The 24,223-nt window shown below is 45.5% G+C and overlaps 1 protein-coding gene across 2 annotated transcripts in view; it reads left to right on the top strand.

Moving 5' to 3' along the window:
- LOC138566964 (solute carrier family 22 member 6-B-like) overlaps window positions 1–24,223 on the top strand; it is a 356,440-nt gene that overhangs the window by 140,667 nt on the left and 191,550 nt on the right. For both annotated transcript variants that reach the window (XM_069644749.1, XM_069644748.1), the window contains exons 4-5: window positions 7,627–7,795; window positions 20,473–20,593. In XM_069644749.1, coding sequence (XP_069500850.1) covers window positions 7,627–7,795; window positions 20,473–20,593 — 290 coding nt within the window. The remainder of the gene's footprint in view (window positions 1–7,626; window positions 7,796–20,472; window positions 20,594–24,223) is intronic.

The following is a 24,223-nucleotide window of genomic DNA, read 5'->3' as shown; positions in this document are numbered from 1 at the left end:
AAGGGTCGGCAGAGGGTTTGTTGAGCAGAGGGTGTACAAGAGAATGCTTGAGAGAATTGGGGAAAACTCCAGTGGCGAAGGAGAGGTTGCAGACGTCTGCCTAGGCTGGAGCTAGAGAGTCCATGTTGTCCTTGATTGTTTTTGAGGGGCATGGGTCCACCCGTTTGGAAGAGGCTTTCATAGACTGAACTTGTGGTCATGTAGACAACCAACAGATTCAGTGTGCAGATTAAGTTGGGAGATGGCCAGCTTTTCCAAGAGTTTGCCTATGAAAAGAGTGATGGAGATCGGGCGATAGTTAGCCAGAGAGGAGGGATCAGCAGAAGGCTTCTTTAGTAGGGGGTGCACAAGGGAGTGCTTAAGGGGGTGGGGAAGGTTCCGGTGGCAAAAGAGTGATTGCAGAAATCGGCCAAGGCTGGAGCAAGGGTGTCGATGTGGTCCTTGTTGGTTCTGGATGAACAAGGAAGAACCTATTTTGACGAGACTTTCATAGATCAGAATTGTCTAGAAACATTGTCAGGGGTGAACAAAGGAAAGGAAGAGAAGGGAGGAGGAGAGGCGGCCACAGGCACGCCAGGAGTGGACGAGGGAGAGTAAGAGAGGGTGGACAGGATGTCCTGTGTTTTAGTGATGAAATGAGTTGCCAAGGCCGTAGAGAGGGCCTGGGAGCGAACAGGAGAGGTAGAGACTGCAGCAGAATTGGCCAGCTCCTTGCAGATTTTAAAGAGTTTGTCCGAGTTGTTAGATGCCGCAGAGACACTGGCTTGGATGTGAGCTCTCTTCTTGGCAAGGACAGAGTGCCTGTACTGCCTTTGGATCAAGTGGCAGGCCAGTTTCTCAGAGGGTGCACCTGTTGCCCTTCACTTCCTCTCAGCCATCCTGCACTTGTGTTTGAGGGTGACAATGTCGGAGTCATACAAAGAGTTGCACCTTCAGGCGGATCCACATGACAACGGCAAGTACACCAAGAGTGTCAGAGATAGAAAGATTAAGGCTAGCTAGGGCTGTGTCAGGATGTGAGTCAGTCAAAGGCGAGGAAAGAGGAGAGAAAGAAGCAGCGAAACCCTCAACTGACACACGCTTAATGGGTTGGATGACCAAGAAGGTAGGTGGCATTGATGGAGTCGGCTCGGCCTGAGGGGTAGAGAGAGAGAGATGGTAGGAAAGGAGAAAGTGATCACTCCAGGAGAGCGGAGTGGTGAGAGGTTTGGAAAGGGGGAGGTCTGAGGAGATCAGAACATCCAGGGTGTGTTCTGCAGAAGGAATGGAAGCATGCCCTTTTCCTAGGCACCTCTGTCAACAACATAAAAAAACTACAAATCACGCAAAATAACGTGCTCCGGGCAGCGCTGACTATTCCAAAAAGGGAACACATCTCGCAAGCCAGGAAAAATCGCCACTGGCTACCGGTAAAGGAACGCATACTCTTTAAAGCCATGGCCATCACTCATAGGTGCTTCACACTAGATGCCCCACCCTATTTCTCTGAAAGAATCACCCTCAACACCTCGATCAGACCTACCAGAGCACACCGCGCCAACCAGATCTATGTTCCCACATTCAAAAGAACTAGAGCTGGAGGGTCCAGCTTCCTACCCCTCCCACCTAAAACTGGAACGCCCTGCCAACCTCACTAAGGAATGAAAAATCCTACACCACCTTTCGCAAAAACCTAAAAGCCTTTCTATTCCGCTAAGGTTTCTAAGCCAACATGCACAGTTATGCTTGCACTGTAACCACAGCAACGTATAACCTCATTGTCTCCTACTCTGTCATTGTACTATTGCTACCGACTGCTACATCCTACCTATGTTAAGCTCGAGCCTTCTGTAACAGCGCCACGATGACTCAGGGCAGCTCTGTGCGCTTTATAAATGCAAATAAATAAAAATAAATAAAAAATAAATCCGAGCAGGAGAAGTTGAGAGGTAGAGAGTCAAGGAGGAGAGGTCTACCAACTCAGAGAGGAAGGATGAGACCTGGCCAGGCGGACGGTAGATAGTGGCCACAGTGCGAGAAAGGCCATGAGAGATAGAGATCCTGCAGGCCAGGCATTCACAGGAGGAGTAGTCCTGCATAGGAATGATAGAAGCAGGGATCCATTCCGGGAAGATCAAGGCTACACCCCCACCGGGACAGTTGGTTCTGGGTACCCAGAGGATCTTGTAGCTATCAGGAAGCAGAGTATCAAAGCTTGTGACAGAGCTGGCCATGAACCACGTCTCGGTCAGACCGAGTACATCTAGATCGAGTTCTTCCAGGAGACGGCAGATGTCAGAGGAGTGTTTGACAGCTGAGCGAGAATTGAGAGTAGCAATGTGGAGCAAGTTGCCTCCTTTGAAGGATTTACGTGTAGGGGTACAGGTCAGAGGTACACCCTGAAGAAGTGTTGTGGGCACCCGAGAATGGGCAGAGGAGAAAGGAGGAGAAGGCAAGGTAGCCAAGGAGGAGGATGTGGATGCCAGAGGGGTGGCAGGAGAAGGAGGCAACATGGTGGCCGGAGAAGCAGCAGAGGCAGCCATAGAGGTGGCAGAGAATGGAGGAGGTGGATGAGCCAGTGAGGGGAAAGGAGGGACAGCAGGAGAAGAAAGGAAGTTGATAAGGCGCGGGAAGCATCTATCAAAATTAGGAGGTTGGCCTGAGTGCCTTGGACCAAGATGGTGCTGTTTAGGTATACATTAATGATGGTCTTGGAGGAGTGGAAGGGGGCTAGGAGGGCCTCCCATTGGGTGCCACCATTAATGGGTGAAGGGGCAAAAGGAGAGAGAACAGAGACCATATGGGTGGTCCATAGACCTGGAGAGAGAACGCCAAAGGGATGTCGGTAACCGTCTGTCTGGAGGAAGCACTAGTGCAGGTATCAGCGATAGGGAGGCCTGTGTTGGAGACCAGGATGTCCCTTTTGAACTTCTTCCTGCCAGACTTAGTAAGAATGATGGGATAGTCGATAGAAAAGCAGTTAGAGAAGATAGGAGAGACACAGAGCACCATAGAGGGTGCAGAGAGGAAAAGTGGGGGGGGGATGGTAGAGAGGAGGGGTAGTGCTGGGGATCAGGCAGGTGGGGGGAAACACTAGGGTGGGGGAAACATTGCGGCGGGGGGACACTGAAGGAGGATGGGCACCCAGAGGACAGTACAATGAAAGAAAATCAGATGCAGTGCATAGACAAAAGTCAATTGCCAATTGCGCCTAGAAGTAAGGAATGGACACAGCAGGGATACAGGCAGTACAATGTGAGCAAACGACCATGGAGAAACAAAAACAAAAAGAACCGAACAATCACGTATGGCACATAGCAGTAAGGAAGAACACAGCATGGATGCAGGCAGCACCATGTAAGCAAACAACCGCGGAGAAATAAAAACCGACAAAAACAGAACAATCACTAGGGAACCTAGGTGAAAAGTATGAACACAGCAAGGATGCAGGCAAAGAAATGTAAGCCAACAAGCTTAGAGGTCAAAAACCTTAAGAACAGTACACAATAGGTCAGGGGAAGGGGGCTAGGAAAGTGGAGGGAGAGGTCTGATGGCTTTTCCACTTTGTTGTGCAGGGAAGCCACAGAGCATCTTTCCCCGTTTTTGTTTTGCCTTCCGTGTTGGTGCCAAATGCGCCACATCAGTTATCATGGTCCCTTCAAAGTATTGAAGGGAATGTTATTTTGCAACGGTGTGGAGCGGTAGTAATACCCAGAGAGACGTGTTTGATACCCGACCCATGTGGCGAGGAAAGCAGTAAGAGCAAACTGGAACCGCGCAGTGGCACAGGAGCTAGGTGTTGTGCCTGCAATGCTGCTGATCGGGGAATGTGACATGAAAGCTTACGTTTAAGCTGTGACTGTTTTGTATAAAGGCAGTGCACATTCATTTTAAGCCATTGTCGAACAATACCTATACTGTTGGCCATGCAATGAGGCCAAGAGGGTTAGGTCTGAAATGTGCGGGTCACATGTGGGGGTAATCACACAAATATGAAATCTGATGGCAAAAAAGCAAACTGCCATGGTTCAAGATCGAGAACAAGAATTGAGCTTGCTTTTGGTGCAATGTGCTTTAAAAAAATGAGTGGTATGGCGAGGATTGTGGACAGTAGCAATGGTTTTATTTGTGCTGTGTTTCTCACAACAGAGCAAGCCCCCCCTCCACCTAATTGGCACCCTCCCCTAGCCACTATGGCAGCCCATTGATGAATCTCCTCCCGTTTTCTTTCCCTGCCACATGCAGCGGGTAGGGCGATGTGTCCTGAATGGGTATAAAAGAGGAGAGGGTATGAGGGGTAGTTTGGGCATACGCAGGTACGAAACAATTAGGTGACTAGATTATTGCCACAGCGCCTTGGTCGCCTCCTCTTTGTTGGAGGCACCAGGAGAACATGGCATGTTAACAGAGAAATTACAAAAAAAATAAAGTTCTGAAGAGCGTATTTTGAACGACAACATTTGGCGTCTAAATTGATCCAAACTAGTGGTGAGCCACAAGAGTGGTCTTGGCACAACACTATCAACGGATGGCAGTTAATATGTTTATAAAAAAGTTCTTTGTATCCGGTGTGAAGCAGAGCTTGCAGGACTATAGCACACTGGGTACATTTGATAGCGCTATGTCAGTAGCAGTACCAAAAGTGTATATTTGCGATCTCTGGTGTAGGCATTGTTTACACCAAAAAAAGCTGTTTTGTTTGTTTAGTGATGTTACCAGAATGGTACAGGAATGTCTTATGTTAAGTTCTGGGTATGTTTACAGCAAGCTGGGCAGGATAAGGGACAAGGTGCATACATCTAGCTTGAGAAGCCAAAGCATGAGCAGTATTCAGTAGTAGGTAACCCCACCATGGCCAGGAATGCACAGGCAGGCTTAGAGGCTGGCCAAGTGGGTTATTGACCATTTTCTCGGATAAGAAAGGCAGCATCTTTATTTGCTGATACAAACTGTGCTGGTGTTTCCTGATGTATGATGTAAATGAGAAAATGCCAATATGTGGCGCGCGCAATTGTGGCACAGGGGTTAAGGGCCTGGCATTGGCCATTTGCGTTCTGAGTACTAAGCCTGCTGTTACATCACCATTGATGAGCGTTTACATTGGATATACCATTACTAATATGAACTTGCTTTGGCTTTTGAGTTTTTAATGGAAACCACACGGCAAAGGGGCATTGTAGGCTGGGGATGTGTAGTGTAGTGTGTAGAACTAAGCAGAGGGTTTGATTCGAAAACAGAGAGGACGAACGAGAGGACGGTTGCAGAAGATTCAGCAGTGACAGCATTCATATCCCCTTTATAATATGTAGTTTAAGTAATAACGTTTCATAACACTCCAGTCAGCCCTGTCTGTGTAGCTAGTATGATAAATGGGTGGATGAATTTCAAGAAGCCAAATGCATTCCCCTCCCCAGTAAACAAACAAAACAAAAATAGAAAAGGGGGTTTAGGGGTGGATTTGCTATCTGCAGATGTTAGAGACAATGCTAATGTGTAGAGCGAAACAAGGATCAAGTGCCTGTGCCTTTTAAAGCAGCACATATACGGTAAATGGCAAAGGTGGCATCCGTAGGTCAGGAATTTGACTTCAGGGAACATGTGCATGTGCTAGAAACTTTGCAATGAACGATGGCTGTGATACAAGTGCCAGTGATGTGACATAAATTCTCCCCACAGTTTCTCCTCAATGTTCCATCACCATTTTGGTTTGGCCCCCTCATTTTGCGCTATATCCGATGCCCTCCTTGCTATTGTTATTGTCCAACTTCTTGATTTGGCATTCTGTCCAGCAAGGAATATATTTATGATGTTACTGTCTCTGCCTCCTGCGCTTCCTCTTGCTATGCGCAGTTCTCTTTGTAGGTGCCCCATTTATTCATGTGTTTAAAGTGTTGTAGCATCATGAGCTGCACACACTCAGATTAATTGGGACACGGGGCAGAGAGCCTGCCCACGTACCTTCGATTTGTGCAATACACTGCAGCCGGAAGCAGGTCGGGTCACCCAGAGCGACCCATCTTCCACTGGCACTGGCAGGCCGCAGGCCAGTTCAGTTTGTGGTAGCGGGTGACCGTGGGCTTCGCAGTGGCTGGCCTGCCCTGCTGCCTGGACCGTGTTGTTCTTCCCGTCAAGCCTGATGGCAGGCTCAGTCAGGCTGCGTGCTTCTGTAGAGATTCTAATCTCAGTCCCTGTCCGACAAAAGTCGAACTGAGCTGACTGAGCAGCCCAGCCCAATCAACACAATGGCACCCAACTCTAGCGCATGCGCTGAGGATGAGGCACATGCAGTCAGGCCATGCCTGGGCGTAGTAACTGGCAAGCAACAAATGTTGCTTTTAAGTCCCGGCATGCGGGTCTTGCAGAGACCCCAGGTGGTGCTAGCCTGGATTTGCCTGCACAGCCGTGTGCTGACAGCAGGCATGCTGCTCTGACTGAATGAGAGTCTCAGTTTAATAGGTAGCATTTTGTTTTTTGTGTGCGTACTTTATTCCACTAATTAAATGATGCATCATGCTGCATGACCGTGGTGGTGTTGGAGTCTGACTGGCGCCCCCTAGAGACTTGCACCTCAGGCAGTCGCTTGCATTGCCTGATGCAAAGACCGGCCCTGCCCGTAACTTCTCACCATGACTATTATTTTTTATCAAAATAACGTAGAGTATAAATACAAATACAGCCTGTTTTTAGTCCCAGAATTCTGGGGTGAGATTGCACATTAGGGGGTGTTAAATAAGAGAGTATACATTTGTACATTGAATATTTAAAAACACGTTAATGGTTGTGTACTTATTATAATTGCTTTCTTATTGGGGGAAGATGTGTCATGGTGCAGTGGACAAGCAGTGACAGCAGAACTAAGCTGGAACTTCTGGGGATGTAAGAGGTGTATGCCATGTGACACGGAACATGAATGCTCTGGAAAGATTTGGAAGGTTTTTAGAGTCAGGCATTGAGGTTGTTGGCGCTGTAGGTAAGCCTGGTGTGGCATTTCCTTGGAATAAAGGCACAACTGCAGGACTTGATGTTTAAGAGAATCCGTCATATTGGCCTTTATTTTTCCATTCCATTATCTCCTCATTAATCAAAGGGTTACATTCTTTGTTTCCTCCTTACATTCACCTCCACTTCCAATGTCTCCTCTTTAATCATGCCGTCAATTTCCTTGTTTTTTGTTTCTCCCAGCCTGTCCTGCATGACTCTCCCCAACCCATATTATGGTGCTTTGGGTCAACTCAATGGCATTTCTTTTCAAAAACAGAAAACCACTTCCCTTGGACATCACCTGTGGGAGTAACTAAAAATATAACTGTAATCATTTTCACACATGTACAATTGTTTATTTTCTTCTTATGGGGTTTCTGGACACATTTTGTTATGGTGATTTCTGCTGGACCTTAAAGGGGCATACAATCATTGTCAGCCTGCAGGCCTCATCCATGTTGATATGTTGCCATGTCTGCCAAGTGACCACCAAGGAGAGCTCACCACCAGCTCTATTCAATAGACAAGTGACAAACCTCAGGTTTTGTAACAGTTTTGCATCTGAATCTTTAGCCTGTTGTACTAGCAGATCCTACCTTTCCCCTGTTCACTTGAGGGCCATCTTTCTGGATCAGGTTAATTAGTTCTGCCTTCCTTTCTCCACAGCTGTCGAATGGACTCCTACTAAATTCCGGGCATTGGTGCTTTCATCAGCCAGTTGGTGTGCCTCACTGAGCCAGATAGTCCTTGCCGGATTGGCATATGGCATCCGTGATTGGCACTGGCTACAAATTGCCATCTCCTTGCCATATCTTCTTTTCTTCCTCTGGACCTGGTAGGTAATCGATCATCTTGGCCAACAATACTGTCTGGAAGCTAGTTACTCTGTGGAAAATGGCCTGTGCCCTAACGCTCCTCTCTGGCTTCATTGCGGTATGTAAATGGAAGCACAAGGGGCCTCATTACGACCCAGGCGGTAAGTTACCGCCTGGGCTGTGACTTTACCACCATGGCGTAAACTACGTCTACGCCATGGTGGTAGGCGGACTTACCGCCCCATTCCGAGGTCGGCGGGGCGGTAAGTCCCCAATCCCCATTTACCCTTCCCCATTCCCATTTTTGCCCCATAGGGCATAATGGGAGTGGGGAAGGCGTTAATTACGCCACCGTAAATTACGGTGGCGTAATTAACTCCATGGTCCCTTAGCGCCATGGATTTTAACACCTGCTAAAAGCAGGTGTTAAATCCGCCATGGCGCTAAGGGACCTCGTACTCAGGCGGTAAGGGTCGGCGCTGTTTACGCCGCCGTAAACCCCTTACCACCTGAGTCGTAATGAGGCCCAAGATCATTTTATGTTCCTTTTCCTGTGTCCTTTTCCAGGTTTCTCTGTTGTATGTATTTAAGGGAGTTTTATAAAGCCCCATCCTCGCTTGCAAGTGAGTGCTGTCCATGAGGAATACGTTTCAGATGTGGCCAGACCCATAGCTCAGGGGCATAGCACAGGGGCATAGCTCGTTTCCGTTGCACGCACGACAACGCAGAACAACACACGTTCGAATCCTCACCCCGATCTTGAGAACTGAGTGCGTTGCCAAAAATGTAATTTTAATGAATATGCTACATTATGGTGTTTAAGAGGCTGGGCCAGTGGCGTTGTCTGAGGCGTAAACTTTTTTGTTATTTCTTAAGTGTAAATTAATGTAGTGTGTAGGGGGTTCTGGGTATGCTGCAAGAAAAGGCCAGTTTTCTCTTTTTTTGTAATATTTTTGTAACTTTTTTCAAGCCTGAAGATTTCATGGCTCTGGGTGGGGTGAAGGCTTCATGATATCTTGAACTTCTCTATTAGGAAAGATGGGCGGGGGGTTGAACGTGATAGCCTTGAAGGGGAAACAGACCCCGGTTTTGCATGCTTACAGTGAGAGTCAGTGAAATTCTCTAACTGTCCTTCTAGGTGCCCGTGCTGAGCCCTGCGGTTGCACAGTGTACGGTTTTCTGAGGGTAAATGGTTGTCCTTGTGGTGACTGTCAGGAGAGCATGGCCACCATCTACATAGTTGAGAACCAAGCGTTGGAGAGTGGCCATGGAGTTTGAATTGGGAAGAAAAGGTTTGATTTCTGTAGGAGAGATAGCTGGTTTTGTCTATGGTGAGGCAGAGACCTCATGTGAGGTGTGAGCATTCATTAGATATACTGATGCCAACTGTCATTGTGGTGTATTGTGTAGTACTCCTTGTTGTTTTTATATTACATTGCCCTGGGGAGGTCTCTAGAATTTGCTCTCTCAAATCACTGCAGGTGGAGGCACTTCACCATCTCACGCCCCCTTAGTTATCCCATATTTCATGAACTCAGGAATGCATTTTAGCAGTGTGACCTGTCTTCTGTCCTCCTCCCACTTCACAGGTTGCCCTCCTATTGTCTTCTACTTTGAGGCAGTTTATTCCTTTCTATTATAGGTTCCCCAGCACACCAATTCCATAGAGAGAGCAGCGTGCCAACAAGCCAGGTATCCATTGGGCATGACACTTGAAGGAAACAAGGGTTGAAATGAGTCAGTAGCTATGTTATATTGGGAGTGGGTGGATGGTGATGAGTGATATTTGCATGAGGTTATGTGGGTTGTGGATAAGTGCACACAATCACCCACCAACTGTGTGTATGACACATATAAACATGTTTGGGTGAGGGTGGGAATAGTGAGCTAAGTGGGTGAATGATGCAAATTGTGCTGTATTATTTGTTTTGAGCAGCCTAGTGGTTGCAGCCTTGGCCCTTGCAAGGCACTTAGAGGTACATAAACGAGTTGCCCTTATTTGCATAGCCTTTTGCATCAAATGCATGGGCAAGAATGCCTTGAAGGGAAGTCCTTCATAGCACTTTGCATCTGATTCCTGGGCGATAATTCCTTGAGGGGAAGTCCTTCATAGCCCTTTGTATCAGATTCCTGTGCGACAATGCCTTGAGAGGAAGTCCTTCAAAGCCCTTTGCATCTGATTCCTGGGCGAGATTGCCTTGAGGGGAAGTCCTTCATAGCCCTTTGCATCAGATTCCTGGGCGAGATTGCCTTGAGGGGAAGTCCTTCATAGCCCTTGGCATCTGATTCCTAGGCGAGATTGCCTTGAGGGGAAGTCCTTCAAAGCCCTTTGCATCTGATTCCCGGGCGAGATTGCCTTGAGGGGAAGTCCTTCATAGCCCTTTGCATCTGATTCCTGGGCGAGATTGCCTTGAGGGGAAGTCCTTCATAGCCCTTTGCATCAGATTCCTAGGCGACAATGCCTTGAGGGGAAGTCCTTCATAGCCCTTTGCATCAGATTCCTGGGCGAGAATTCCTTGAGGGGAAGCCCTTCATAGCGCTTTGTATCAGATTCCTGGGTGACAATGCCTTGAGGGGAAGTCCTTCATAGCCATTGGCATCTGATTCCTGGGCGAGATTGCCTTGAGGGGAAGTTCTGCATAGCCCTTTGCATCTGATTCCTGGGCGAGATTGCCTTCAGGGGAAGTCCTTCATAGACCTTTGCATCTGATTCCTGGGCGAGAATGCCTTGAAGGCAAGTCCTTCATAGCCCTTTGCATCTGATTCCTGGGCGAGAATTCCTTGAGGGGAAGTCCTTCATAGCCCTTTGCATCAGATTCCTGTGCGACAATGCCTTGAGGGGAAGTTCTTCATAGCCCTTTGCATCTGATTCCTGGGCAAGATTGCCTTGAGGGGAAGTCCTTCATGGCCCTTTGCATCAGATTCCTGGGCGACAATGCCTTGAGGGGAAGTCCTTCATAGCCCTTTGCACCAGATTCCTGGGCGAGAATTCCTTGAGGGGAAGTCCTTCATAGCCCTTTGTATCAGATTCCTGGGTGACAATGCCTTGAGGGGAAGTCCTTCATAGCCCTTGGCATCTGATTCCTGGGCGAGATTGCCTTGAGGGGAAGTCCTTCATAGCCCTTGGCATCTGATTCCTAGGCGAGATTGCCTTGAGGGGAAGTCCTTCATAGCCCTTTGCATCTGATTCCTGGGCGAGAATGCCTTGAAGGGAAGTCCTTCATAGCCCTTTGCATCTGATTCCTGGGCGAGAGTTTCTTGAGGGGAAGTCCTTCATAGCCCTTTGTATCAGATTTCTGTGCGACAATGCCTTGAAAGAAAGTACTTCATAGCCCTTTGCATCTGATTCCTGAGCGAGATTGCCTTGAGGGGAAGTCCTTCATAGCCCTTTGCATCTAATTCCTGGGCGAGATTGCCTTGAGGGAAAGTCCTTCATGGCCCTTTGCATCTGATTCCTGGGCGAGATTGCCTTGAAGGGAAGTCCTTCATAGCCCTTTGCATCTGATTCCTGGATGAGAATTCCTTGAGGGGAAGTCCTTCATAGCCCTTTGTATCAGATTTCTGTGCGACAATGCCTTGAGGGGAAGTCCTTCATAGCCCTTTGCAACTGATTCCTGGGCGAGATTGCCTTGAGCGGAAGTCCTTCATAGCCCTTTGTATCTGATTCCTGGGCGAGATTGCCTTAAGGGGAAGTCCTTCATAGCCCTTTGCATCTGATTCTTGGGCGAGAACGCCTTGAAGGGAAGTCCTTCATAGCCCTTTGCATCTGATTCCTGGGCGAGAATTCCTTGAGGGGAAGTCCTTCATAGCCCTTTGTATCAGATTCCTGTGCAACAATGCTTTGAGGGGAAGCCCTTCATAGGCCTTTGCATCAGATTCCTGGGCGAGAATTCCTTGAGGGGAAGTCCTTCATAGCCCTTTGTATCAGATTCCTGGGAACAATGCCTTGAGGGGAAGTCCTTCATAGCCCTTGGCATCTGATTCCTGGGCGAGATTGCCTTGAGGGGAAGTCCTTCATAGCCCTTTGCATCTGATTCTTGGGCGAGATTGCCTTGAGGGGAAATCCTTCATAGCCCTTTGCATCTGATTCCTGGGCGAGATTGCCTTGAAGGGAAGTCCTTCAAAGCCCTTTGCATCGGATTCCTGGGCGAGAATGCCTTGAAGGGAAGTCCTTCATAGTCCTTTGCATCAGATTCCTGGGTGAGAATGCCCTGTCGGAAGTCCTTAAGATACAGCATATGTATGTATGTGGCAATTCTGTCTAGAGGGGTGCTTTTTGTGGGGATCAAAGTCCTGTGTCATGGTCCTCTACCTGGCTCTGGGGACATCCACTGGTGTGACCATCAGGGCCGGGACTCCAAGCAAACCGATGGTGGGCATTGGAGCAGTATAAGGAGTTTCACTGGTTCCCCCCACCTGCTCCCCATATCGTTGCAGACAATGGTCCCAGTACTCTTAAGAACCTTATCCTGGAAAAGGACAGCTTTTGGGTCACAGAATATGGATTCATTCATTAGTATTGAGGCCCTGTCTTCTTCATGTCCCAACTCAGGACATCTATTCCTTCAGGCAATCAGTGCACTGACTGACACTACTACTTTTAGTGAATAAAGTTTTCAACTCTCAATTGACCCTGTTTTCCGCATGTCCCAACTCAGGCCATCTATTCCATCAGGGAACTGACTCACTGACAGATTTGTTTAAGAGAGCATAGTTTTCAACTCACTATTGAATGGGTGGTAACCCAAACTATATTCTCTCTGCGAGGGGGAGAGGACTCATACTCTAAGACATAGAAAACCCACGAGGCATAGGAAAATATTGGGATTTTCCTATGTGGCTCGCTCAACGAGACCAGGGAAACTGAAAGGAAGGAGAAGCTCTGCGTCACTCATTTTTCAAACCTACCCCAACAAACAAGCCATCCAGTGAGCTCATGCAGTCTGCAAAGAGCAAGCCAGCTAACCTCAGAGACCCTGCGCTTTTTCCTCAGTGGTGCCATGCCATAAACTGTGCACAGAGAAAGAGTGCTTCGGTTAAGCATGTGGCCTCTCCCTCACCCATAAAACAGACTTTCGAACTTTGTGCTTCAGCACACTTACTCCTTAGAGTGGCATGTGGGAGAGGACAAGGGTATAGGAGTGACATTCGAAATGGAGACCCTACACCAAAGACCCGCAACACCTGCAGGTGAGGCTACTCGGCTCAACCAATCAAAACCATTATCCAGTTATAACATCCCCATATATATAGTCGCCATACATAGGGTTGCAGGGAAAAGTCCATTGGGACTTTGTATATGGTGACCATATATATGCGGTCAATGGGAGCGGGGGTTGCAGGGGTGTCCTCCGCTCCCCTTGAAAATAATGTTTTGGGGGTTGTGGCGTTGTCCCCTGCATGTTCAATGCGATAATCTCCCTGCAAACTACGGCCATTTTTGGAGACATGTTTGTCAGACATTTTTGCAGGGACATTATCACATGGAACCTCAAAACTCCATACTCTGGTACATCCACAGGTGAGAAACCTAACATAGATCCCAATCCCTGGGGAAGGGTTACAGAGCTATATAACCCAAGGGAGCCAGTCAAAACCGTGTGAGTGTTTGGTGTAGGAGTTGTCGGAAGGAGAGAATGTTGGGAAGCAAAGGGACAGGTTGGGAGGCATAGAGAGAGCTTGAAGGTGGTTGGAGAGAGAGGATGGAGTGTGAAGGGGGAGGCTGGAGAGTATTGTGGGAGAAAGGGAAGGAGGTGGCATAGAAACAGGAGTTGAGAGACAAACTTCAGGAGGAGGTGGAGAGAGACTCGGAAGAGGTGCGAAAGGAGGTGGAGAGAGACTTTGAGGAAGTGGTAGAGAAATAGTAGAAGGAGATGGAGAATAATATAGAGGAAGGGTTTGAAGGTCATCACTTAAGAGAGAACAAAGTTGGCCAAATTAGGAAGGTCCAAGAAGGCAATATTGGCACAAGGCAAGTAGGGGGAAGACCTTCTTCAGACGGGGTAAAGCCCAAGACTGGAGGAGAAATTAGCACATGGCGTGGTGGCATGGAGGAGCAGTGCAGATGCAAGAACAGTGAGTTGGTGAAGGGCACAGGAGTCAGTCCCAAGATGAGCAAGGTGACAGAGGCTCTTCCTTAACCTATGAGCAGTAAGAAGAAAGGGTGAAGGTACACCTTAAACCCGGGACTAAGATCAAACAAGCAAGGGGAGCATACAACACAAGAAGGCCATGTGGCACCATTAAATAGGAGTTTGGAAATCAAGAGGAAACTCTGCTATCACCTTCAGCTAGTGACAGAGTGCCAGCAACACCCATTGTCCCTGATCTGTTCTTTCTAGGCTTTAAGAGCCACAGGGAGAAGTACCCCAACCAATGAGAAGTGACATTGAAAGCTTGGAGACTGAACTATACAGGCAAAGCCATTCCTTATTTGAAATATGAAGACATTGGGCCTCATTACGACCATGCCGGTCCGGAAACAAGGGTGCTGGTAAGCTTACCGGCACTGTTTATGGATCGGCATACTAAGGGTCTGCCTGCCAGAGCCGCCGTGCCCGACAGGTCTGACCCTGCCAGGCACAGCAGCCACAGTAGGCAGACCGGCCATGGAAGCACCGGCACCGTTAGCAACAGTGCCGGTGCTTCCGTGTCCCCACTCCCGTAGAGTCCTATGGGACTACTGACTTTCCGGGCCGCCGGGGTTGTAATCTCCCAGTGGCACCGGGAAGTCAGGCGCCAAGCCGAACCCGTAATGAGGCCCTTTGTGTGTTAATAACAACCTGTTTTTCCTGATATCAGTGTTTTGCCTTTTTGTGGATCCCACTAGCTCATGGAGTTTTGAAAATAGTATTCGAAATGTTCGGACTCATTCCATCAGGTAATGCCGCTGTGCCTCCATGACACGAGACGTGCCCTACCCTCTGCATGAAATGTAATGGGAATGGGGTAAGGGGTTCTTTGGCCATACCGTCGTTACGGTGCATAACCACATACCTCAGATGCATTTCACAAAGGGATGGGCTCAGTTGCAGAACAGTCAAGCCCATATTTCATTACATGGCTGCGCCCACAGTGCTTGTCGTGTCTTTGAAGGGGAGGCCAAGCAATGAAGGGCGACAGACAGAAAAAAGGTACAACAAATCATTTTTTGTTGAACTGCCCATATAATGCGACCACTCGTGAAAGTGTCTTTTCTGTTGGCAGCTTTCATTAGGCATGTGCGTCTCTGACACTAGGATACTCTCCTGATCACCCTCTTCTTAGGAGGAGAAGGGACACGAGACATTAATCTTATTCAGTGTAGTGTCTACACATCTCAAGGGCTCTGAAACAAAGCAGGTAAGACTACAGGAGTTTCAAGTGTGAAAGGTAGTCTAGAAAATGATTGAAAATGTGGGATCAGTCCTTGTTGGCGCGCTAGTGACCACTCTCGATTGGTTCCAGAACCTGCCTTTACAATTAATTCTAATTAACCTGGCAGCAAAACAGAAAACTACCCCCTCAAACTTCCCACAGAGTTTGTAAATAATATTGAAGATTGAGAATTAAGCTTCGGGGGAGTGTCTTGCGCTCAAGGTCAGTCCTTTCAATGCAAAAAATGTTTGTTTCAAACAAACGTAGTACATGTCCAAATCATGTGAGATGTTTATTTTCCAAACGAAGCAACAGCCGACACGTGTTTCGACCCCTGGTCGTTGTCAAGGCTGTATATATCATACCATTGCAACATTAGTGACAATATACATGATAGTGAAATTATCATTAGATCATAGAATTAAACATGAAACCATAAATCCATATTAAAAAAAGGGGGAAATAAATCATACCATATTGTATCATGTACCAGGTCAGGATTTGATGGTGGGAGTCAGAACAGGATAGGAATTCCATACCAAATGATAGAGAGAAAATATAAAGTTTCAATGAGCAAATTGGCAAAAGTTGTTCTTCCATTATATTCAATACACATTAAATTATAATCTTACGAAAGTTATTCTTGATAAATAAACACCAAACTTATGCAGGGTTTGTGAGGTGTTCCATCTATCAGTACCCGATATGACCAAAATATAACAAGAATTTAGAAATCTAAGTAGTGTATCCTATATATACTGAAATAATTAGAATGAAACCTACTCACCCTGAAGTTAGATCCAATGTCTTTAGCGACTATTCTTTATAATTATCTCATGAGACCAATGGGACATCAAACGGGTTTTCCGAAGAAATAATTGTTGGTAATTCTGCAGTGAATGAACATTTATATATCAATCTATGATAGACTATTTAATGACAAGCACTGTGTGTTGATAAAAGCAATGATTGCCTTACCATGTTAAGGAATAGCAAATTTACAGGCAAAATGAATTTCAATGGGCCATTTCTGGCATACGTATCTTTATGTGGCCTGCAAAAATATATATGAAGATTTCTTAATAATATGATATAGCCCTTAAATTTGAATCATTATCCATAGAAAAATTATATGATTTTTTATTTTTAATTCCTAATGTGCGTGTGCACAATACTCTATTCAGAAAGAGTGATACCGTGTCCATTATGGTAGTATCTTGTTAGTGAAAGTTGAATAAGTGAAAAATAACATTGAAAATGTGGCCCCGTATATCCATGAACTGTACTTTGTTCCCCCAAGTAGTCCCCTCGAGATAAACAAACCCAATTTAAATGATTTGCATTGCAAAATTCAGTACCTTCTATTTGTGGGGATAAATCCCTGGTCCTGATTTGTGAAGCAGTCCCTTTCGGTTCCTTCATCAAAGCTTTTCAGCCGCGAATGCGGCTACCGCGCAACCCTAAATGGCGCTCGTAACGTAATGACGTCACGCGTATACGTAATGCGTGACGTCATCAATGTAAACATGATGACGCACATTGTCAGTGCACTATATCTGTTGTTGGCAACAAAGTATCTATATATCATTATTGGCGAAGGGTAAACATAATTCCCTTGTTGGTTTCCACTCCTAATGTAATATTCGATGAATTATATTGTAGGAGAAAAAAAAAAGAGGACATGTTCACGTGTACTGGGGTCAAACAATTACGTTGATGTTATGGAAAATTCCCCATGTGTGTCTTATATCGGGTTACTGAAGAATGGCACCGCACAACCACCTAAGAATGGTTTTATGACTAGCATGTATATGGTTAAAGAAACACATGCATTTCATGGTCGCATTTCAAACCCACTTGGGTACATCTTAAGAAGCAAATTAGTGTACACTCCTCTTGCCTCAATTTGAGCATAACATTGCCTCCTCTTTTGCCTAACTTAGCCTTCATTAGTCCAATGAAACGAATATCATTGCTATTGTGCATTTGATGACATTCTCGCCAATGAATGGCCAACGGTAATTTGGGGTCATTGTTTCTTAAACTAGACAAGTGTTCCCTGATCCGAACTCTCAATTGTCTAATTGTGCTCCCTACATGAAAGGTAGTCTATCCCACTAGGAAATCCTCCAAGAATGACATGTGACAAACTTAAGCCCAGTCACACTAGCCTTTCAAAGACACATTTCACAATTTACATATTTGACTGACCATGTCAGCTGATAGGTTTCTTCTCTTGGAAACCCCATCAAACAGAAGCTGTACCTTCTGATGTGGCTGACCTCATGACATGAATACTTGCTTGTGAATGCAGGCGCACACTTGACCTTTCAAAGAGCGGCCCAGGAGGTATCAATATACTACATTACAGAGCAATGGGTACACATAGGGACAACACGATAACCTGAATTAGTCATCAAATGATCTATCTTTTCATCAAAGGTGCTCCACAGCCTCAACGCGTGCACTTGGAAAGAGGGACCCAAAACTCCTTTCTTTTGCAGCATGGTTTCAATTCCAAGAATGTATTACTAGATCTTGGTAGACTCTCAGGTTCATGAAACTGCACTTTGGTTCGTAAATACTCTGGTGCAGAGTGCTGTGTGAGCCAAAGTAAGGGATTTAAACATAATGGAGCTCATTTTGCCCCCAGTCGTAATTTGACGGAAGGGACCTGGTATGTTTGCACTGAGGGATAGCCAGGTCCCTGCCACCAGATTTACATCATTTGCATTGCAGGGTGCAAATGTAAAGGGGAAAAGGCGGCTTACAAGCGTATACACTGCCTTTTGCCTTCACATTTACACTCTAAAGTGCAAATGAAGTAAATGCTGTAAATGCTGCCTGACATGCTCGTATGCCATGCAGAGTTTACTTTTAATTGGGGTCACTGCTTGCCATGCCTCCATGGCAAGCAGCACTCGCAACTACTATTAACCGCTGCCAGACATGCTGACATGTCAGACAGCATTTAATGTTCATTGTGTACGCTGCCTTTTGCCCTGCACTTTTGCACTACGTGGTGCAAATAATGAAAATTTGGCAGCGGTAAGCCATTTATGTTGCAGTACAAACATAATGACTCATCGCTGTCAAATTGCAAATGTAGTAAACATGAGCCTCAATGAAAATTCCCCAAAGCGTGAATGGAGGCGTTAAGTTATGGCTGTCTTTAGCGCCTCCATTTACGCTATCAGGACTTCCAAAATGAACTCCAATGTGGTACTTGATGGGCAGCTAGTGTAACTCGCGTAGCACATGGGGAACATGAGGGTCCCATGGTGTATTTTTGTCAATAATCACATCATTATTTTGTGAGACTTGCAGGCGTGAAATAATACTCTTATATGTTCCTAGAACGAGAGCATTCCAGCAGTCAATTTTTGTGCCAGTAGCGCGATCTATGCTGACACAAGTGGCTTCAGTCAAGAAAGGCTGAATTTGTCACAGCAACATGACATACTAATTTGAGGAACTCACAATTACATTTGCTTGGGTAGCCAAGGAGAATGAGGAGTGAAGCAGCGCACCCTCATGTTTTATTCAAATCTGGGAGATCGGGATAGGGGGATACAATATTTTAAATTTTGATCTTGAGAATTCTGTAGACATCAGCAGGAACTCAGACTTTCACTGATTTAAGCTCAACAAGTTGCTTCCCATCCAATGCATCAGCGTTTTCAAACAAGGAATGGATATGTGCAAGACTGTTCTCCACCCTGCCCGTCAATCGTCTCATGATTTGTGAGTCGTCCGTATGCTTATGGAATGACACATCCACCCAAGTCAAAAATATCCTCATATTATTTATCTTGAATCTCTGATTCACCGGTCGTGGTCATGTTCCAACATTTCCCGTCTTGTCCCAGGTTCCCCGAGGCACGCGGCCGTACCTGAAGACTCTTGTTTGTCATGTACAGTAGCTTTTCCCTTCCAGCCAGCCTCTCCACTGTAACCAGAGCATTTATTGCAAGAGGAGCCTTTGTGGTTTCCTCTATCTCATCCAAATCTGCTCTTCCTGACACCTCAGGTTTTCTGACAACTGGTTCACGATGCAAGCCTCATTGTACACCTTAAAGTCTGGGAGTCTTCGACTCTATCATAGATTTCCATGAAAACCTAATTGACTTTCCTGGCCCCCAAAGAAAGCCACCTATCACCACATGCAGTTTTTCCAACATCTTCTTACTCAACCTGTGCCGGACACCGTGGAAAACATACAGAATCTTTGGCAGGACATTCATTTTTCTGGACTTCTGACTTCAGGTCTTATCACATGAAGGCAATTAGAAAACCAGGTGTGGGTTTTTGACAGTAGAAGGAACACATTTGTTATTCTGTGATGCTAAAAGATCTACCGTTGTCATTATTGTATGTATTCACCAGCTCTAGTAAGCTGAGGTCCATCCAGGATGAATGTATTAAATTAGTAAGGGCTAGTAAGAGTTTGCTAGTAAGAGTATCTCCTTTTGGAGTTCCTCTTGTCTATGACAAAAATAGTTTGAATAATAAACAAGATCACTAAGTGATCAGTCCAGTCAAGAATTTGAACAAAAAAGTAATTTAATATGAAAACACAATCTAGCATGCGTCCCTTTCAATGAGTGGGCATTGTAATGTGGTGATGAGAGTCTAATACTCTAAGGGAGGCCCATACATTATTGGCTAGATAATCAGATCAGTCACCAAAGCCCATGTTAAGGTCTTGTATATTTATTATATTGTTATCGAGTTTCATAATGGGGAGAAGAAGTTCAAGAAAGGCAGCTGCAAACTTGGTTATGCCCTATGCCATTAATGCAATAGATTTTTAAAAAAGCCTGTGGTTTCTAGCAAGTGACCCCAAATGCACTCCTGTGGGAGCTAGTCCAAATGTATACACCTTCCCTGTCCTATCTATTTTATTTATTTGATGCCCATTCATATTCTTTCAATATCTACGAGCTGATCAATCATACAGGAACTTTAGACAGAACTGTATCAACTGGCTTAAACCCACCAACCATTAAGACCTGATTACCTACTGTATTTTACTGTAAATAGATTTCCTCTATCATCAAATCGCCTGTTAATGTTCCTTTTGTATTGCATTTTCCCTCTACGAGGGTTCATGTACCTGTATTCTGCGATCTCTTGATTTGTATATATGCTATGTGTAACTTGATTTGTATATATACTTTGTGCAACTAAGCTGAGAGCATTCTTGTATCCACTGCACCCTGATACCTCTGGGTCTGGCGCGCATTACAAATAAATAAACAAACAAACAATCCCCACGGCAGTATGCATCTTCCTCATTAGAACCAACAAGCGACCATCATCTCCTTTCTCTTCACCACAGGTGGCTGCCAGAATCAGCGCGCTGGCATATGATGAACAATAAGCCAGAGCTTGCTCTGCGGGACCTGCTGCGAGTGGCTCGAATCAATGGGAAGGTGCTAGGGGATCACATAAACCTGGAGGTGAGTTTGTACAGACAGAGACAATGACATTAAAATGCCTGACCACAACAGGATAGCTCAAAGAAAGAGCGATATGTTCTATTTATTTGTATATTTAAGGCACACTGCACCCTACAAGGCATCCAGGCACCGTGAAAGCCGAGATGATTCACTAGAAGTTCAGAGCCTAGATAAGATTCGAAGTTCTTGGTCTGATAAGAGATTACAACTCAATCCACCGGTTTCTGGTGTCCAACTTTGGTAACTCAGCACAATGCTCGCAGCTGTTGGTCTACCCTCTTGCTACCAGGAATCTAGTCGTCTTCATTCTATGAACGTCAGATTTGGCGTATCCGTCCCAATGTCACCTTCAGTTAGCACTCTATTTGCTTTCAAGCACATTTGCATTGGATTAGGCACCCATCCACCGGCCCCATATCGCTGCCCCATTTGTATATCAGCTTGGGCGCGTCGCCCAACTACTTCCGAACATATGCTAAGCGTCGCCTCTAAACAAACATCCCACATCTGTCGAGCCCCCTTTCAAAGGCATATTTTACTGTCTGCCTGATCTCCTCCCACAAACACACCACCACAACTTTCCCGCAATGTATTCGCGAGCACTATCTTCCTATATCCCACAGCCTTTGTTGCACGACTCTATGATGGGGTCTGTTGACACTTTACCAGAATTATCCATCCCCATACCTTTCACATTTTACCAGCCCCATAACTTCTCACATCCAAACAAACACACCATTTTCTTTCCCCTGACATCACTGTGCCTTTGTGTTCCCCATACCTTTACATCCTATCCTCCTCCATTCCTACACCCACCTATCCCCATTCTTTCCCTCCTTCACTAATTTGCATCTGCCCCACGTTTTTACTGCACAACTACTCCAATATATCTTTGTTTAAATACATACTACCTCAGATGTGTTTTGTGGTGAAATAGGTTAAGCTTCCCTCGCTGCCTTGCAGGCGGTAGGTCACCCCAAAAATGATTAGGCAACCTTTGTCTGGCTGGGCTGTGTAAAAATGAATAGAACCTCTAGAGGAGTATTGGGTTCGGTGTGGCCACCGTATGGGTGACTGTCCTTCCATACGTTCAACCAGATGGATTTGAGCTAGGGAGATCAAGTGAGATGGAGGAAGGTTTGAGCAAAATGAAATGAGTCACTCCGGCACATGCCAGGCATGTATGCAACAAATATTTATTTCCCATACACTTAACTAGAGGTTGTCCAATTTTGCCAAATAATATGAGAAAATCTGTGAAAATGTTGTGGAAACTGCAGTGAAAAAATGAGGGGGGAAATCTAAACATTTGCAGAAACGACAGTGAAAATGGCAGTTAAGTTTTCTCAAAGTAATGCTGAAAATAATAAAACAAGCTACATCAAACTGAACTCATTATATGTATCATTTGCAAAACTGCTGAATTTTAGGTCATCTGTTCCTGCTGCGTAACTAACACATTTGTATAGTTGCCGCTGATGGGCCACTTCCTGTCTCCAGTCATTCCGCCTTCCCGGACGACTCTACAAGCTTTCTATTTTCTTGGAAAATTAGACGAAACACAGATTATTTGGGAGGGTTACATCCAAAGAATTAAGAATCCCTGGGTGATTTTTAAAATACGTGGAGAATTATTCAAGACCTGCGCTCACTGAGATCTACGGAGTTTCAGCAGATGTTGACCTTCTCTACCATTAACTAAAGAAAAGGTTAAGCAGGTGATGGACACAAACTAACACCAATCTCTAGCGGGAATCCCAGACATCGAGCGTGCCCTCCATGCGAGCGTTCTTCCTGTCCTTGAAAGGTTAGTCCTTAACTGCCCTGCTTTGAAGGTCTATTGCAGAGAGCCTCCCCTATGAAACGGATTGTACGTTCTGCCAAGGGGGATGGACTAGGGTGTTTCAAGGTGCCGTTTCTATGACCCGACCTTTGTTTGTGATGAGCTGGACTTTGGTACCGAGGAAGACTGGCAGATGATCATAGTAACTGTCTATTTGTCCTGTATGTGAGCCCATAATCTGCTGCATGGCAGTTTGTTCCTGATTTCTTAGGTTTACTTGGTGGAGTTTAACCTTCCATGTTTTTGGTTTATATGTTTTAAAAATGTACATTTATTTCAATTATTTATACATTTATTTAGGTACAAAACCCAGAGGTATCATGGTGCTGATTTACGGCACTAACATTACAATTTTTATGTTTCAACAATCAAAGCGAAACTGTATTTTGCACTTAAGTACACTTGAATAATAAAAGGAACAAGAAAGAAAACAAATCCAAGTTGTCTTGGAAAGTCTGCAATGTCTAAAAGAGTTCCACTCAAAAATGTTAGTTTCAGACAAATAAAAATTATTTGGAAATCAAAAATGAATCTAGTTTGTGGTCTTCAGCTCTGTGGTTTATCAAAATACTAATTGAGCAGCAGGGCTTGAAGTCAGAAGAAAAAGAATGTGGGTAGGATCGGCGAAGGAAGATTTGGTAGAGGCTTTGATCGGTGAGTGTGCTATTTACACTCGCTATCAGCCATGGTAAGAAATGGTATTCTGGGCAGTCCAGTCGCCTGCAACGGCAGATCCCCAAGCAAGCTTATGACCATGTCGGCGGATGGGTGCCCATGACGCGTTAGAACATAGCCCTTAAAGGAGAAGTTTGCTTAGAAATGTCATTGGCCCAGTGGATCGGGCATGTATTTTTGAGCATACATCGATCAATCGTAAAATAAAATAAAATGCATCTTACCTTAGTTTTTCTCACATTTACACATGCGGAAACGACGGGCCAGATACTGCCATCTTGGGCTAATCTTATCTGTTGATCCATCACCCTAAGTTCAAGTGCCCTTGCAGTAATTCAAATCACACATCCCTAAAGGTGACAACACTTGACGCTTGCGCTCCTTTTCACAAGGCCAATGCACGTCTCATGTCATTGTCCTCTACGCACAGTCTATTGATGTGTCTCCATGGAAATGCCAAGACGCCTCTTTCCTCGACAAGTATAAACTAACCCTTCTTGATCACACAAAATTGAAGTTTCTTTTTCCTTCGTGTCAATGTATTTCATTTCGAGCCTCCGTGATTTGTTTCTGCTCTGTTCAGCTATCTTCAAAGTGCTGGGCAGTGAGAATAGGTACTTACACTGCCTAAAATGAATTGACTCAGTAGTCACTTATCATTTAAACATTTCTTATATTATATGCAAATTTATTTACCAAACCATATATAAATTGTACTGTAACATGGCATGTTCTTTGCATGTGTCTTTGCGAACTTTCAAAGTTTGACCCTATTCAGCTTGTCTTTGCACGATGGGTTTTTGTAACAGGGCTGTTTCTTCTCTTGTCTTTCTTTAACATTGAACTTTAATGTCAAACCTCATTTTGTTACTGTATACAAAAATAATTTTTTTCTCACTGCACAAGCCCGAATATTCAGAAGAGGAAATACAGGAAAGAGAAAGAAGCCAAAACGATGAGTCACGACGATCAATCACCAGAGCCTGAACCCAGTCGCATGGAAGACGTTTCCACCTGGTGTACCTACCACGGTTGTGAGGTTATGCCTCATCTGGTGGAGAACTGTTGCATAGAAAACTCTGGCTGCTTGGCCTACATTGCCGAAGAAGACA

The sequence above is a fragment of the Ambystoma mexicanum genome, chromosome 2p (assembly GCF_040938575.1).
Source record: "Ambystoma mexicanum isolate Mex_15411 chromosome 2p, UKY_AmexF1_1, whole genome shotgun sequence".
Taxonomy (NCBI): domain Eukaryota; kingdom Metazoa; phylum Chordata; class Amphibia; order Caudata; family Ambystomatidae; genus Ambystoma; species Ambystoma mexicanum.
The sequence above is the reverse complement of the archived record's forward strand: the minus strand, read 5'-3'. Positions and strand labels throughout refer to the sequence as shown.